A 16,807-nucleotide genomic window follows, 5' to 3' on the forward strand; every position below is an offset into this window, starting at 1 on the left:
ATCCTATCCTATCCTATCCTATCCTATCCTATCCTATCCTATCCTATCCTATCCTATCCTATCCTATCCTATCCTATCCTATCCTATCCTATCCTATTCCATTCCTTAGAACTTCAAAAGAAGCAGCTGTGTAAGCGGGTCATTCAATCTAGCAAGTGTTAGCAGAGCACAGTATGCCTGTTTTCATCCTGATACTTCTCTGCCAGCACCCTGCACAGGAGTGTTATACTGGCTGCATATTTATGACAGGAGAATTCTTAAATCCCACAGTGGCAGCTTTTAGTCTTTTTTTATGCAACACTAGTGGTTAAAAAACCAAAAGGACTTAATAATGCTCACAGGTAGGCCTTAGACAAAAGCAAGGAGACAAGAGATTGTGAGTCACAGGGCTGTAAATCAAATAGGTAAATTTACTTTCTGCTAGCAACTGCAGCATACTGCAGTCAGCAACCCAATGAGATTAAAGGGGAATGAATCTTAAACAGGGATATTTTTAAGAATTTAATGAGGAAATAATCAGTTTCTACCACATTGAAACCAAAAGTAGAAAACTACATGGATATTACTCTATGTCCTTTCTAACAGCATGCTACAGTAATCTGAGTACTTTGCAAAAAGAGCAATCTCATGTCACTTACGTACCTACACGCTAATAGATGCTATGAAAAGCAAAGGAATATCATGAAATTGAAGGAAGGAAGTGATGGTAGAGCAATCTTTAACTGAGACTTCACAGTCACTGAATGTTAAAATTTATACGTCAGATACGTTCTCCTTGCTAACTGCAAGTGAGGAAAAATATTCTCTGTGCTCAGACAATTGTGTAATTTCCATATAGAATCCTTGCACCTCTCAAGTGTGTCATTGTGTCATGTTGATCTGATGGTCTGTGCTGCCTCAGCAATGGCATAAGGTCCTTTCAGAAGTTGTGTCCATTCAGGAGGAATCTTATTTATCCAACTCTTTGCATCAGGTTTTTAGGTTGCTCGTTTCCTGCCACCCCTTGTGCTTATTTTCTTTTCAGCTAAATTAATTTCAGCTAACTTTTCTCATGCCATTCAACCTAGGGATTCAAAGGAAACGAACATCTGATAGAAGGTATTTTATGGACTGCGTTGTTTGAGCACTTGAGTTGTGAGACTGTTGTCAGTGTTTTTCTTGGCACGGCCCAGCCTCCTGCAGTACAGTGGTAGCTGGGAGCAATACAGTGGTAAACCCACCAGCAGCAGAATGTGAGCCAGTCTTTGTTTTAATCTGGAGAGCAATCAGCATTGCAATTAGTATCCAAAAACTCTCTAGGACGCATGCTTAAAGGTTTGGCTTTGTGTTTTATTTTGGTTTTGTTGGTTTTTGTTCATGAATAAATCATGTGAGATCTCCAAATAGCAATTGGCACATGAAACACAAGGAAGCCTGTGGCCGGTGGAGTACTAACATACCATGTACAGGGTCTGACCAGCCTGCTGCAGTGTGCTGACAAAGGGCACCCAGCTTGGAGGCAAAAGTGGGAGCAGTCAACTTCAGCTCCTTTTTGCCCCATTTGGATCTGATCAATCCTGTCCTTTTCAATGCTCAGCCAAGGTCAGAGTCTCCCACACTGGAAAAACATCACCACAATTGCCTCCCACACCTGAGAGGGTTCTCTGGTAGCCACACATCCCAGCCATTGAGCAGATATTCTCAAGCAGTGCAGTCCTTTCCCCTCCCACACGTACATGGGGTGTTTGTTACCCAGGAATTGTATCATTTACAGCAGAATAAGAGGCTCCATCTCAGTGTGCTGTGGCATTTAGTTTACCACTGATTTCTACCACTCTTCTTTCTTGACTTGATGCTGTGGAATTGAACAGAGTGCACCAAGGGTAAATCAGGATGTTTCTTCTGGCCACTTTTGATGGAAATCAGCTGGTGGGTGAAGGGAGATGTTGCACGTATTCCCCTGATGACTGGAGCCTGCTTCCCACAATGCCCATGTGCTTTTGCCTCTAAACCACTGGGATTTTCAGGCAGGTGGTGGTGGGGAAGGTTAGATGTTGCCTTCTGCCCTGTCCCACCTGATGTGCTGTAGAGAAAGACGGGCTCATTCAGAGCAGACAGGGTGGGCTGGGAGCTTTTTTATGTGGAAGAATTCAGGGTCTTGGTGAATGGTTCCATCCCAGCAAATGTAGCACTGGATAGTTTTGAATTAGGAATGGGGCTGGGGTGGGTGGAGGTGTCCCCATGCACTCGCTGAAGCACAATAGTCACTCCAGCTCAAACCGTGGCATTTCCTAGTGGTGCGTGCCTTTCCTCTGTATTGAGGATAATCTGGCTTTGTAAAATGACAGTAATTTACAATGTCGCTTGCTGTAATTGGGGGAAATACTATTCCCTCCTCATCTGCAGCTGACTGGAAAATAAAGATGTGTCTTTAACTTTCTGTGATTATATTATATGCTGGCTATAGAATGAAAGAAAAAGTAGTTTTTAATGACGATCTGTTCATGCTCCAACAGTGAAAGCTGCAAAGAGAGGGAGCAAGCATATTTTGTAATAATCACTGCTTCAGTCTTTTCAGCACTTCCTTTTAGTCAGGAACATTGTGGAACATATGGATATCTGTATGCCTTTATGTAAACATTTTGCTATCAATCACCAAGAATTTATGAGCATTATGGACAGATTTAACTGTTTTATATGTTTTATAGTGATCAGTGAATAGTGAATTATCGTTTTAGCCAAATCCCTATACAATGTGTGCGTTAAGAGAGAAGCAAGTGAGAAATGTACATACACGCAAGTGGAAAGTCTGAAGATTTCAGACCCAAATGTACCTATACCTGAAGGGTCCTCAGGTCTCTTCTGCTCACTTTGGCTCTGCCTTCATCTGGGATCACATTCCCATCTCGATCTGAAATAATTTATGCTGTGGATGGGCTTGTCGTTTCCACAGCACTGTTGGGGCTGGCGCATGCAGCGCCATGGGTGTGGAAGGGAATGTGCTCACTTCCCCTTGGCTGTGCAACATCAGTCCTGCTCCACATTTGGAGCTGCGGGACATGGGCAAAGGGAGCTGGATATTGTACTGTCACGAGTCTGGCAATAGCACAGCTGAGCGCTTTGCGTGATAGCTGCTAAATCCCAGCTAAATTTTATGTCTTCTGCGTGCTGCCCTGGGCAAGCTGGAATTTGCCCTTTATTAGAAGATCAATGAACAACAAGAAACAGTGGGTGCTTTAAAAAAGAAAACTTGGCACGAACCAACATTTTACATATTGCGCATATCCATAATTTCTTAATGTTAAATGTTTTATGCAAGCAATGAGGCACCAAAAACTTGGCAATGTGCATTCAGTTTCAAATAGCTGCTCTCTCTGTGCATAGCAGTGTTTGGAAAGCAAATGTTTGGTTAATACGTGGTTAAGCACTTTTGCAATACAGAAAGTGTTCTTCATTGCAAGGTATCTTTCCTCAGAAAGCGAAGTATACTTTTGGTTTTTGAGTCCATGCAGACATAGTTTGTAAGCAGTGATTAAGATTTTACAAATACTTCAGGAGCCCTTTGAACTTGTATGTTGGGTAGGTCAGTGCATGCTAAATATTTTTATAAGTAGTTTTCTATGCATTTTTGCTTCCCTCTTCCTCCCACTTTTTTACTTTGCATGACCAAAATTCTCTCAAAGTGTAACTTCAGGTATTTTTGGTAAAAGACATGGCACATTCTGCATAAACTGAGAGGACAGTCACGTTGAGGCAGTGCAGGATTAAGAGTGATCATGCACAGCCCTGTGGAGATTAATATTAATACTATTGTTTGTATTTTATTTTTTCAACATAATTTATTTTCAGTTTGTGGGTAGACATGAGGTAAGGAAAGGACTAAAGGCAGACCTACCAGCACTCAGCAACTCGCATATTTTACCCCAGCAGAGGTTTGCCCTGAGAGTCATATCAAGATTACCCTGTGAACCAACATCATATCTAACTTGAGTTTTGAACCAGTAGGGACAAGTCATGCCATCATGAATATAGATTTTGAGCATCAAATATAGACCGTGAGTGTCCTGAGTTCACTGAAGTGCTGGTTGCGGCTCAAACCGGGTCTGCTGTCCTCAGTCCCAGACAAGTTAAGTGTCAGCTTGCCAGCCAAGTAGAGAGGCAGACATTTCATTCTTAGTTCAAACTGAGAGAGGACAAGGGGCCTCTTTAACTTGTTTCTGGCTGCAACCATCCCCAAGACCCAATTCCTACATCAGGGATCAGCAAGCACATCTCTAAGGGCAGTCCGCTTGCTAGCCTTTGGTACCCTCAAAGTTTCCACTATTTTTGTATGACAGAGAGGATACTAGTGATAAACAAATTAATCTTTCATAGTACCACACAGCACCTATGTGATACTGCCAGTCCACGTTTCCAGGGGAACGTGCCTATGATTCTTGTGTCTGATTTACCTCCAATCCAAGTGATTACAGCAGCAGATGAAGCCCATGGGAATTGTGCTGTAAACATCTGCAGTGATGGGTAAACTACTCTGAAATATTAGATCCACTTGGAAATATCAAATGTGTCACAGTGATGAAGCAAGGTGAATGGAAAGTATTAGCATCTATGCATCTCTTCCTTAGTTTATAATTTGTAAACTGTTAATACAGTGTTACCTAATTGCAGTTTTATTAAATCAGTTAATTAGAAAGTAAAAGAAAACGTAGTATAGTATGCAGTGAATACGGCTTTTGAGAAATTTTTAAAACTATGATAAAAAATAAAGTTTAAAATACTCTGTTCACCCCATATCCAATATAAAAATCAAGCTTTTTACAGGGCTTTAGTCTGGAGGCATTGTTTGATTTATTGTTTTTCATAAACTTAACATTGTGACATATTGTGAAGCTGAATTAATTTGAGCTTTGTTTAAAAAAGACTGGTTGGGGTTTTTTTCCCCATTTTTTGTTTGTTTGTAACACAATATTAAATATTTAGAGTTTGAGGGCTTTGGGGTTTTTTCTATATGCGAAATATTTTATATATTATATGCATGTTGCTTTACACATGTGTTAATATATATTTCACTTTTTTTCCTGTTGAAGCCATTCCAATTTGAATTCTAATAGCTCTACTGCTTTTCTGGTTTTATTCTGTCAACCTGAAATAAAGAGTAAGATAATGTGTCTGCCATTCTAAAGAAATGAAGTCAGACCAGGTCGGTATTTAACACTTCACCATTCACCAAAGCTTTGTGCATTCCATAGATGAGTAATTCTAATTTGTGAGAAATGGTTATTCTAGAAAGGATGACAATTAAAATTTTATTTTCCAAAATTCAGCTGCTGATCTCTAGAAAACCAGGGAAGAATGTCATGTTTAAATTATGCTGGCTTCACTTCTTCCAGGTGTTTAGTTTTTGTTTGACTGTTAGTGAGTGTACGTGAAGTAAGAGAGCAGTTTTAACCTGTATGCCTACAGCTAACTCTATTTTTAATGCAGATAAAATGGGAAATTTTGCCTAGTAATTTCTTTAGCACCAATGTACTTCAGAAATGATCCAGGGTCACACAGTACTAGAAAAATTCTGTATAAACACGGAAAGTTGAGATGATCTCTTTCTAAAGAAGCTTAAATTTAAAGCATATGGCTGGAAACAAGAGGAACACAGGTTGACTGATGAGGAAACTGCTGTATTAGGGGTCTGTTGATATGATAAACCAGTTTCACATATTGATGCAAAAATCATTAAATCCCTTTTGTCCTACAAAATTTATTTTTGTTACAGAGGAACTCTTGCAACCTAACTGTAGTATTCCCTTGTCTTAAAAAAAACATGTGCAATGTAATTTACATGGTCAAGTGAAGCTAGAAAAACATTTCAAACCCCTGATTTTTTTTATTTTTTTTTTTTTTGGGGGGGGGGGGGGGAAGATGTCCTGTTTTCTTCTGCATCCTGTAAGAAAGAGCAAAAGAGGGGGAAAAGCATTCTAAAGCTGCCATTTACTCTAATTACACTTTAGCACATGTTTTTGGCTGAGTTATAAGCTTCAGTCAGAGATATCTATTAAAATTAAAGTTTCCCTGCAGGTAAATTATTTAGTTTAGGTGAATACATGATGCTGTACTAGTTGCAGATCAAGGTCTATGACCAGTTCATTGTACATTGTGGTTCTTGCAGGGATTAAGAAAAGGCTGTTTCTCTAGATCTCCTGAATAGGTTTCCTGTGCTTCTGTTTTAACTTCATCTTTAGAGAGCCTTTTTTGGAGCAAAGAGTACAATGCATAGACTGTTATCAAATGCAAAATATGACCATGCGTGAACGTGCAAATAAAGTGAGAAATGTTTGTGGAATGATTGCAGTATTTACTATTCTTTTTTTGTACTGCCAGAGATAACAAGTGGGAATAACTGAATTTTGTTTTAGCTGTTGCTGTGAAAAACCGGGGAACAAATTGCTTAGGGTTGAATGAAGCAGTTTATTATTCTGATTTATAGAAGAATATACATTTCTCTATTTTCAAGTGATCTTTTGTTTCCTTTTTAATTATCACACTGAGGCCAATTTGTTTTCTTTTTCATGGGGAGACGGGGACAGCATACATTTGTGACCGGTTTTGGTGAATAAACTATTCATGTGCAGAACTTTTCCCTGCTCTGTGGTTAAGTATCACTGTTCAGACACTCTGTTGCTAGCCTGAACTGTACATTACATCTTTCATAACAACATGCTAAATGATTTATTTTGAAAGATCAGAAGCACTTGGTTTGGGTTAGTGGAAAGAAATGTGAGCCGCGACAGAGGCAGTGCTCTCACAGGGGTCTCCCCTTGTTCCGGGGAGTGGGATACATGAAGGAAGATCCAGCGTGGCTCCATGGGAGTACAATGTGAGGAAGGAGAACCTGGTGCGACTGAGAAGCGCTGGTATTTGAAAGCTGCCTCCTTTTAATTTGTTAGTGTGTATTGAATCTGATGGGTTTGGGATTTAAGTTCAGAAGTGATGCAAAATTAATTTTAAATGAGAGTCCATACATGTGTATAGAAAAAGCTCACTCACAGAAGTATTACAGAGAAGTTATCTGATCCATTTTTCAATATGACACTAGTAAATTTACACTGTTCTTACACTAATACCGGATTCAGAGGGTTTTTCCACTCTTTCTAAAAAATGCCTGAGTGATAAAATCAGAATCAAGAATTCAGATTTTGTTGCCACTTATTTAGTAAAACCACATTAATAGGCAGGTTTCAGCATAACGATTGGGATGTGAAACGAATTCATTATTGTTACTGTGAATCCTGTGTATGCTGTTGTTGGGAATTAGGTTCATTAAACATGTACTTTTTACTGCTTTCTGCCAGAGGAGAAAGTACAGACTCGGTACCTTGACTAGCTAATCTTCAGTGACAGTAAGAGCTATGGTACTGACACATGAACTGACACATGTCAAGCCTGTATTTTCTGTAATGTTAAACAGAATGACTATGCTGTCATATGCCAGCTGACTCTACAGCATGCTTGCTTGAAGTAGTGGCACAAGAAACATGCAAGCAATCCAGCAAGTACTTTGCCATCTAACTCTTTTATAAGCCTTTCAGTGACTAACTTGATTTTTTTCTCTGCTTCAGTACAACTCGAAGCCTTTAGCAAAACATTTTCAAGCTACTTAGCTGCCATATAGTGCATGGCCATTTGGGGTTAATCTATAGCAAAGAACATCAGAGGAGGAACTTTTCTGGTTGCATGATTGCAATTTCTTTCTTTTCCTTATACAAGAAGCTGCAATTTCATATCTTTAATTGTTTTCCTTAGGCAGCACCTTGTTGATTTATTCTGTGTTTATGTCTGAGCATGGGAAGAACTAGAGCTTGAATTTTCTCTGTCCTGTTTTAAACCAATTCAGTAGTACTTCTGGGTCCGTTTCATAATTGCGCTGCAGGACAGCATGTCTCATACCTGTACATTGCTCACTGCTTCCCATGATACATTCATCTGTACCTGTTGAGACAAACATTATAGCTAGCTTTCTGGTCGATTATTGTATTCCCACTTTGGGCATATGTTATTTTGCAAGATATACAGTAGTGGAAAAGCTGGGTCAGAAGCAGTGGTGGATATATAGAATTTGATCTAAGGCATATGAGCAGGCCAACAAGATTCCTGACAGTGTTTTTATCATAATCACATTAGAGACTTTTTAGATACTCTAGATCTGCAGTTAGTTGCAGCAGTTGCAGGTAAGCCCTTCACAAATAGGCTTCAAAGCTGCTAGTGTTATAATAAAGAAAGGCCAGAGGTCATCTCTTCTTTTGCATCTATAAAACAACCTAGCAAGGTTTTCTACCAGTTCAGGCTGTGGAGAGCTAGTCTGATGCACTCATGTATGCCCAAGGAGCTGTACAGATGCCTCACCTGTCCTCAGAACTGATTATGGACTTAAAGCCCTATAAAACTTAAATTCAAGTTGGAGCTGCATATTTAAAACATATTAACTTCAAGATTGGCAGGTTTATGTTGTATACTTTCAAATAATTAAGATTGTATCCTCTTATTAATAGTTAAAAGTTCAGTAAGTCCATGCAGCAGCTTAATAAACAGTTCATTGTGCCATTAAATCTGAATCCAAATTCTCCATTCTAACAGTGAAACAAATTCAGACACCACATCCAAACCAATAAAGTCATATTTCCCAGCCTAAACAATTAAATCTGCACAATGTGGGTTTTTTTCTACATAAAATTAATCCAATCTTAAAGATCTTTTGGAGGAGAAGAAAGGTTTTCTTGGTGGGGATCTAACAGTTTAATTAGTATTTAAATATTTTACTTAAATATTATACTTAAATACCCAGAAAGGTATTTAAGAAGTCTGACTGGATGAAATGTATTAATAGTTAACATAGTAAAACCTATTATTAAACAATTACAGACTTTCTGGTTATTCCTCTGTCTGCAGGAATGATTAGGGCACACTTAGAGGTGACATGAATGATATCTTGTCTTTGCTTGACCTTCTTGGTAAAGCTGGATGCTGTTGTCTTTGCAAAGGGTGCCAGTAAAAGGATTATGATTTATATACATGGATCTTCTAGGAACTCAGTTGAAATCTTTCTTGTTGAATTTGAAGTCCGTGCCTGTGTTGCTCTTCACAAAATGGATTCAGAATTGGGTTATTCAAAATGCTAAGTATTACTAAAATAAGAGCATGTGGGCTCCCAGCGAATAATCGCTTATTCTGTACTTCCAGAGAGCAAAAATACCTGTCTATCTAGAGTTCCTTGATCATGTTCATATCTCATATATTGCAAACCTTTCTTATTACTGGATTTTTGGTGTTTTTTCTTTGCCTTGAGCTAACTTTCTGTTCCAGTTGAAAATGTCATTAGAAGTAACAAATGTTTCTTTGGTTTTTTTGTGTTTTTTTTTCATCCCATACAGTGTGAAAGGAGCAGATGCTGGCAACGTGATCAGACTATTTGTACCAGATATTGGGATGTTCATTGCTAGTCTGACAATATGGCTCATCTGCCGCAACATGTTTCAGAAGCCAGTAACCGAGGATGCAGCACAGTGCAACATGCAATTTGAAAATGAGGAAATGGTATCAAATACACATTTCTATCTGTATGACTTTTAGCTAATAGTAAGCTTTGGCATTCCTGTCTGAGAGATGTTCTGAAATGGTTTCATGAGGACTGGGTATGTTAAGAAGTGAACTTACTTTCAGAAAACTAAACAGCTGTTTTTAACGTGGAAAAGCTACAGTTGTTATTATCTTGAGAAAAACAAAGCAGAATATGAGAAGTTGTAGGTATGCTACTGAATTTTTCAGATTGTTTTGAGTTAAGAAATGATCATGACAGTAGATGACAAAAGCTGTTTCTTCACCAGAGCTGCTGGTTAAGTTTGACAAGGTTGTTTTGCTACATGCATTGCTTAGTTCCTTAGATAGCATCCATATTTCCAAACTTGTTATCCAAGAATAACAGCAGCATCTGAGTAATTATTAGAAATGACTCTTAGGAGAAGGGAATAGAGACTGTGTATTACATTCATGGAAGGGGTTATCTAAAACTGTGGTCATACTGAATAAGCTCAAGGATAATTTTTGGGAATGGCTTAACTGGAAGTGTTGAGGTGTTTGCTGTGTATTTTACTAGTGGGAAAAAGAATGGCAGAGATACTGAATGCAAAAAAATCCACAGAAAGAGGGAAACTATTTTATAATATAAAAAGCCACAGTGGGAATTTAGCCCAGGGTGCAGAGAAATTCCTACTACTAATCTTAACATGTTTTTTATCAGACTGTCTAGTGTGCCTTGGGTCTCATTTTCTTTTACATATGAGTGGAATGTTTTTTTCTTTACTCTCAAAACTCCATTTTTAGGGGAGACAGTTGCAACTTGCTCATTTCAAATAGAAATTGCACTTTGAAGTGGGTTAAGTATTTAGGAGAATCAGCTGCCCGTTTTGGTGCCACTATAGAGAGGGAAAAAAAGCCTCTCTCCATGTTGCCATATTGTCTGGATTGTGGTATTGCCAGAAGCTGGTCGAGTTTCTAGCACATGAGAGATCAGTATCAGGACTGTGCTTTATACTTAGTTCCAGTTGTAATTCTTATGGGCTCTCCTGGCGGTTGAGGATTGCCTGAAGATTGCAGATTTTAACTACACATTGGAAGATGTGTATGGCCTCTGCCTGATGAGTGTATGTTAAGTTTTGCTGTGTCTCCTGAAAGCCGGTTTTATCAGCTTTAAATCTGCTTTATTGTTGGAGCTGTGCAAAATGGATTTAGCAGCAGGCTAGAATCTGGGGATATATCCATAAGGGGAGACATCTGAGGTATTAAGAAATATGGCTAATTAACATGTTTTGTGTTCAGACCATCTCTTAAGAGTTACATTTTACCAAAGTGGGCTCTAAGAGACTTCTCTGAAGCCCTTGATCTCCTGGAAAGAAAGCGTGCACGTGCATAACACAGGAGTAAGTTGATGACAGAAGCTCAGACGAGAAACAAAAGGGCATGCTTAGGTTCCTCTGAAACTGAATGACAATGTTCAGATATTCATTTTGTGTTTGGTTTAGAGGTGCACATGAGCCTGGAGTCTGGGTTGAAAGGATCTTGGTCTCCCGGACAGGATGGATGCTGTCTTCCAGGCAGGGTTCAATAGTCATTTGCCTGGAATGCAAGGGAAAAAAACCAAGCTAACAAACACTGATTACGTAGCACAGAGTGTAGCTGTAAATTGGGCTGGTCCTAGACTGACTACCTCAGGGGAATCCACCAGCGCAACTAAATGGGCCAGAGTATTCCACAAAGGAAGAGCATGGGGGAGAAGAAGGATAAAATTTTGACTGCAAAGAAATATTGATACTGGATACTGGGCAAATAAAAATCAGCGTAAATGTGCTTTATTTATTCACATCAAACCCCAGAAATTATTATTTATGTTCTGTAAACTGTATGTATTACAGAATATTTAGTGAACACAGCAGCTGTGTTTAGTGGCACTCAGGACTCTATCACAGCTTTTTTTAAAAAAAGGGGTAATAGTTACTGTTGTGTGAGGTGATCCCCAATGCTTTAAGGAATTCTGATCTTCACAGCTGAAATGATGAATCTGCATCAGAATAACCTGCTTGTTTTTTAAAGATGAAGTGAAATGGATAGTGGAAAATTAAATACCTGTTAAAGACATTTTTCCAAACTTCGGCTTTCTCTTTCTAGGTGTCTGCACATAACATCCTGGAATCATTTCTGCTAGCTAGGAGGAGGCTGCAGCAGCAGCTGAATCTGCTAGGAATATGTATTTGGCAGGACTGACTCTAAGGAACCTAATGCATATGCAGAGTATGCAGCTGAGTGTCTGAATTTGGGAGAATATTGGCATGATCTAAAATGAGTCCAAACTGTGTAGGTTTCACATAATAAGTTTCAATTCTTTCTTGGTAGAGTACACTCTAAAAGGGAAAGCTAAGTATGTGATCAGTTCTTTGAATTCTGCATTAGCTGACTGATGCCTGTGGCGATGTGTTGGTGCAGTTCTCTACTGATGCTGTAACTATATTGAATTAGAGAATGCAAAATGGTTTGCAGCAATAACTGCCCTACAAACAAATGCTTCAGGAGAAGTGTTCAGCTTGGTACTGTGCCTCCAAGAGAAATAGTCCTGGGTTTGTTAGACCAGGCCTATAGGAAACTCCAGAGTTGAAGAGCTTTTGCCGAGAGTCCCTGCCACCAGTCATCAGAGATTCATGGTACAAGATTTTGTTAAGAGTGCATCAGCTGTTTTGAACAGACTCAACAGAGCCATAAGGGAGATGACTTTTCAGATTGCTAGATGCTTAGCCACACATGGCTCTATAAATCAAGAAATCAGCACTGTGACTTCCAGGCAAAAGCAGAGAGTTTGTCTTGCCGCTTTACGGTTTTGCATGAAATTATTTACATTGAGTGATTCTCAGACCTCTTAGCCTGGGGGGAGCATGAAATACTATGGAAATAGGCTTAATTTAAAAAGAAACATTAATCTATCTACTCCTAAAATTTATGTACAAGAAAACCTGTTGTTTTCATACTTCTAAAAGTGATCTTTTCAAGGCACTGTGTTAATCCATCACATTTCACTTGTTACATGGGCATGCCGAAAAAATGCCTGCAGTTGAGTAGCAGTTTGTGATGCTCAGTTGTGTACTGTCCTTCATCATGGCAGTAACCTCCAGAAACCAGCTGTAAATTACAATGGATCAGATTGCTTGTGGATTGAGATGCAATTCGAAATAAGAAAAAGTATCAGAATCCAAATTAAGGACTACGAGGATTCATTGAAAAATGAATGTCCTTCTCCATTACCCTGCATCCAACTTTAAGGGAAACAGATCTCCATCAGAAAAGCATATTCTACGGAACAGAACTGGGGGGAGGAGGCTATAAGGCAGTGAGAGACTCTCAATTATTTGTAAGTAACGCTATCCTAGGAATAAGCAAAGAGTGTGGTTTTAATTAACAGTGAGTCATGAAGTAGGAAGGTCTGCCAGATACCAGGCTGCAGTCCAACTCATTACCACCCCTAAATGGTTGCACACTTGGAGCAAACGTGTCTGCAGGCCTTTTTTATTAGGGCTCAGAAAATTTAAAGCAGGTGAATTCAGCTGGAGACAGGCCCGGGCATGCTGAAAAGCACAATGCCAGTCACAAGGTGTAAAAGGTGGAAGAAAATAAGAAAGTACAGTTAACTCCCAGCTGCAGCTGAAAGTAAGACATTTTTGATTTGGTGCAGATGGCGGTTTATATGCCAAAATGCAGATACAGTATATATGGTCTGATAGGTATTAGAAAGGAAGTAGCTTTTGCTTGAGACTATGGATGAATTGCCCAATATTGTAAGTGACAGTGGCAGGGAAGAAAATCCTTCTGAGACTGCACAACTTAAAACTTTAGAAGAGTTTTATCTTAATTGAAATATACAGTTTTAGTCTTAAATGCAACTTCTTCCACGACACTTGGCGGCTTGTCCATTTGAGCTTGTTTCTCATCCACACTCTTCTAGAAAGCAAATGGAACACTGGGTCTGTACTTTGTCCCATAATCTGAGGCAAGCTTGATCCCAGAGCCTCCACCCCTCTTTTCTGCGGAAGACAGAGATTTGTTTGGGATCTCAAAAAGGGGGGAAAAAAAAAAAAAAGAGAGGAAATTGTTTTAAAGTAAACTAAACTTTGGGAAGAATGTGAAGACAGATTGGCTTGGAGTCAAGATACTGGACTGGAGTCAGGAGGACCAGCATGGTTCTTACTTTGGCCACAAACTTGGTTTGTGTCCTCAAGTCTATTATTTCATCTGTCTCTCAGCTTCTGTGTCCCTTGGCAAATGGGGGCAGTAAAACTGCAGTTTTCTAGTTTTGTCTTTCTCAACAGTGACGGGGCTATTGACAGGGCTATTTGTCCTGCACCTACACTGGGCACATAGCACATCAGGAGCTCTCGTTTGGTCCGGGTCTCCAAGTGTAGCTGCAATACATACAGAACAGAATCTATAGGCTCTGAGAGCTACACACATCCCATGCCTTGTCCAAGGACTTCCTAGTCTAGAAATTGCCCATTTAGACCAGTATCCTCATCCTGAAAACAGCTGGTACCTGATGGATAAGGATAGTAAGCAAGTAAGGCAATACCCTTTTTCCCCATCTCCAACATTACAATTTATCCTGATCTCTCCTAGTGAGAGACTGGCTTTAATCCTAAAACATGTGGTTTCAAATCCCTTCCAAAGAATGTTGTTTTTAATTATAGCTACTCTGGATAATCTTGTTAAACATATAATTATCCAGACCCTTTTAAAACCTCATTAATTTCTTGGCTTTGGTGGCGTCATGAAGCAAGGACTTCCACAATTTAATAAGTGCTCTCTGATTTTATTTTAAATTTAACACTCTTTAATTTTATGGAAGGTCCCTTGTATTACATGTTATAAAACTGAGTGAGATGTTATAAGGGAAATCAAATGTATTTATTATCTTGCATATTTGTCCTTTGAAGAGTAAGCAATCCCTGTTCTTTTTTCAATTTCTTTTGTCATTTTCGTAACTTTTTTTTCTGAACTATCTATAATTCTGCAATATTCTTTTGAGCTACAGGGAATATCAGTGCCTCAACATTTCAGGCAAGGTTTTGTTAATTTAAATGATGGTATTATGACCTTCATTATTAGATTCAGAGATTGTTGGGTTGAACAATTCTACTAGCATATCACCTACCTGGATGTCCTATATAATATGGATAATTAGTTCAGTTTAGAGCACATCTCCGAGAAAGATCTGATGTCCCAGTCCTTTTAGTTTCTAGCACATTGCTGGTTTTCTTGCCTTCAGATGCAGAGATCTTCTTTAAAGCTGTTTACAATGGTGCCCATGACCCCCTCTAAATGACCATCCCCGTTTTCTTAAAGCCTGGGATGGCTATATTTTTCCTAAGATTATTTATTTTTTGTGTTTAGTTTATTTTATTTTACCAGTATCAAACATTCATCTGACTTGATTAACTCTCACTGATGTGGGCCCTGATTCCTCTAAACATCTTCTCATATGGAATTACTTCTCCTTTAATATTTGCTTCTCTTCAGAGATAGCAAATGATGGCTATTGTGGAAAGTACTACAGGTGGTAAAGAGGGAAAAAGAACTTGAGAGGATTGGAACTTCTTGGGTTCTTTTAGCTTCCTGATGACACATCTTTTATTCCTCTTTTTTATTCTCACTGTCATCTCTATTTAGTACGGCACTGGCCTACCTTTTCTAATTGCTTATAAATATTTCTTTGGGTTTGACCTCTGGAGAACTGGTCCAAATACAGTTGGTCTTAGTGTGCTTTGAACATGCTGTAAGTAGGATTTAAAACCTTATTTATTTGGTTTAATAGGAGTAGGTGAGGCTCCCTTACCGCTTCACTTGTGATGTTTGTAGTGGTGAAGTTTGCCAGACCTTATCCAGCTGCCTCCCTCAGTAACAATTCTAATGCATCTCATCTTAACAAGGGTCAAAAGTTTACAAGTTACATTAGCTTCTTGTTTGATGCACATGTCTTTGGATAAGTCTTAACATAAATACGTAATTATACTACAGCAGTGCCTCAGCTACATAATATTACATAGCGTAATACATTATGTATTACCAAATGCTGTTAGCCTCTTCAGCATGAAACTTCAGCGTGCACCTGTCCTGCTTTGGTTAGAAACGTGACATGATGAAATACTTCTTGCGGCAGCTCTTCACTGGGGTTGCTAGTTTGCTCTTCTAACAGTCCTCAGTTCCAAATTTTGAGATACAGATGTGTTAACTAGGACAGGAAAGTCCTGGAACATTGTTGCCTTTGGACGGCCTAAGTGATGAGTAACACAGTACAAGAAGGAATCTCCTGGGTCATGGAATTCAGTCTGCTGCTATTGCAGACAGCTGTATCACACAATTCCTTCTGAAAGGTAGGAAGCACCATCTTGAAAACAGGACAATTTTTCTTCATCCCATTGCACCTGACAGGACCCTGTTCTGTAATTTTGCTTTTCTGGTGGTTCGAAAACATCTAATTTAGATTGTACATGTATTCATAACTGCATTATAACCCTCTTAGTTCTTCTACTCTTTTGCTCCAGTATACTGTTTCCTTCTCTAGCATTTATTTATCTGGTATTTTGGGAGAAAAATAATGTGTTTCTTTAAAGGTTGTTCTGCAAGATGAAAGAAGGCAAGTAATTTTGGAGCCTCTTGTAGATTAGATGTCCCATTCTCATGTTCATCCCAGTAATCTCTGTCTCTTCAGGGTGATACTGGAGAAGTACCCAAGCCACTTTGGTATGAGCTCAGGCACTACTGCAAATAACCACAGCACCATGGTTGAGCTATTTATCATCTTTCTTAGCAAGATGGCTAATGCTACAACATATATATTTTTTGTCCCAGAATTACTCCATATGGGTGCTGTGCTGCTTCACATACCTGCACTAACTCATTTAGAGTTTGTACTGAATTGTGCCTTGTAGTCATAACCCAACTCTTCCTATTTCCTTTTCACTAAAAAAAAAATGTGTTCAATCATCTCAGGCCAAACAGCTGAATTCTGCCTGTGAGTTCCCCTCTCTTTTGAATTTGGCTTATATGCCTGACATCTTTTTGAAGTCAAGATGTGAAACTGTATTTCCATATTGGCCAAGTGAGTCTTGTGCTGAAATCACTTGGTGTTTGCTCAGGTGCGATAGGTACATTGGGAAGTGAAATAATCTTTGGCCCTCTCAGTACAATATCTATTGTGTACAGGATTTAATGAGTTGCCTTCCTGTTATCCTGCTTCAGAACT

The 16,807-nt window shown here is 39.0% G+C and overlaps 1 protein-coding gene across 8 annotated transcripts in view; it reads left to right on the forward strand.

Moving 5' to 3' along the window:
* The window catches only part of PIEZO2 (piezo type mechanosensitive ion channel component 2), a 259,140-nt gene that overhangs the window by 109,493 nt on the left and 132,840 nt on the right, over positions 1 to 16,807 (forward strand). For all 8 annotated transcript variants that reach the window (XM_026842250.1, XM_026842251.1, XM_026842249.1 and 5 more), the window contains one exon: positions 9,402 to 9,564. In XM_026842250.1, coding sequence (XP_026698051.1) covers positions 9,402 to 9,564 — 163 coding nt within the window. The remainder of the gene's footprint in view (positions 1 to 9,401; positions 9,565 to 16,807) is intronic.

This window comes from Athene cunicularia, assembly GCF_003259725.1.
Source record: "Athene cunicularia isolate RWA chromosome 2 unlocalized genomic scaffold, athCun1 chr2_part1, whole genome shotgun sequence".
Classification (NCBI taxonomy): Eukaryota; Metazoa; Chordata; class Aves; order Strigiformes; family Strigidae; genus Athene; species Athene cunicularia.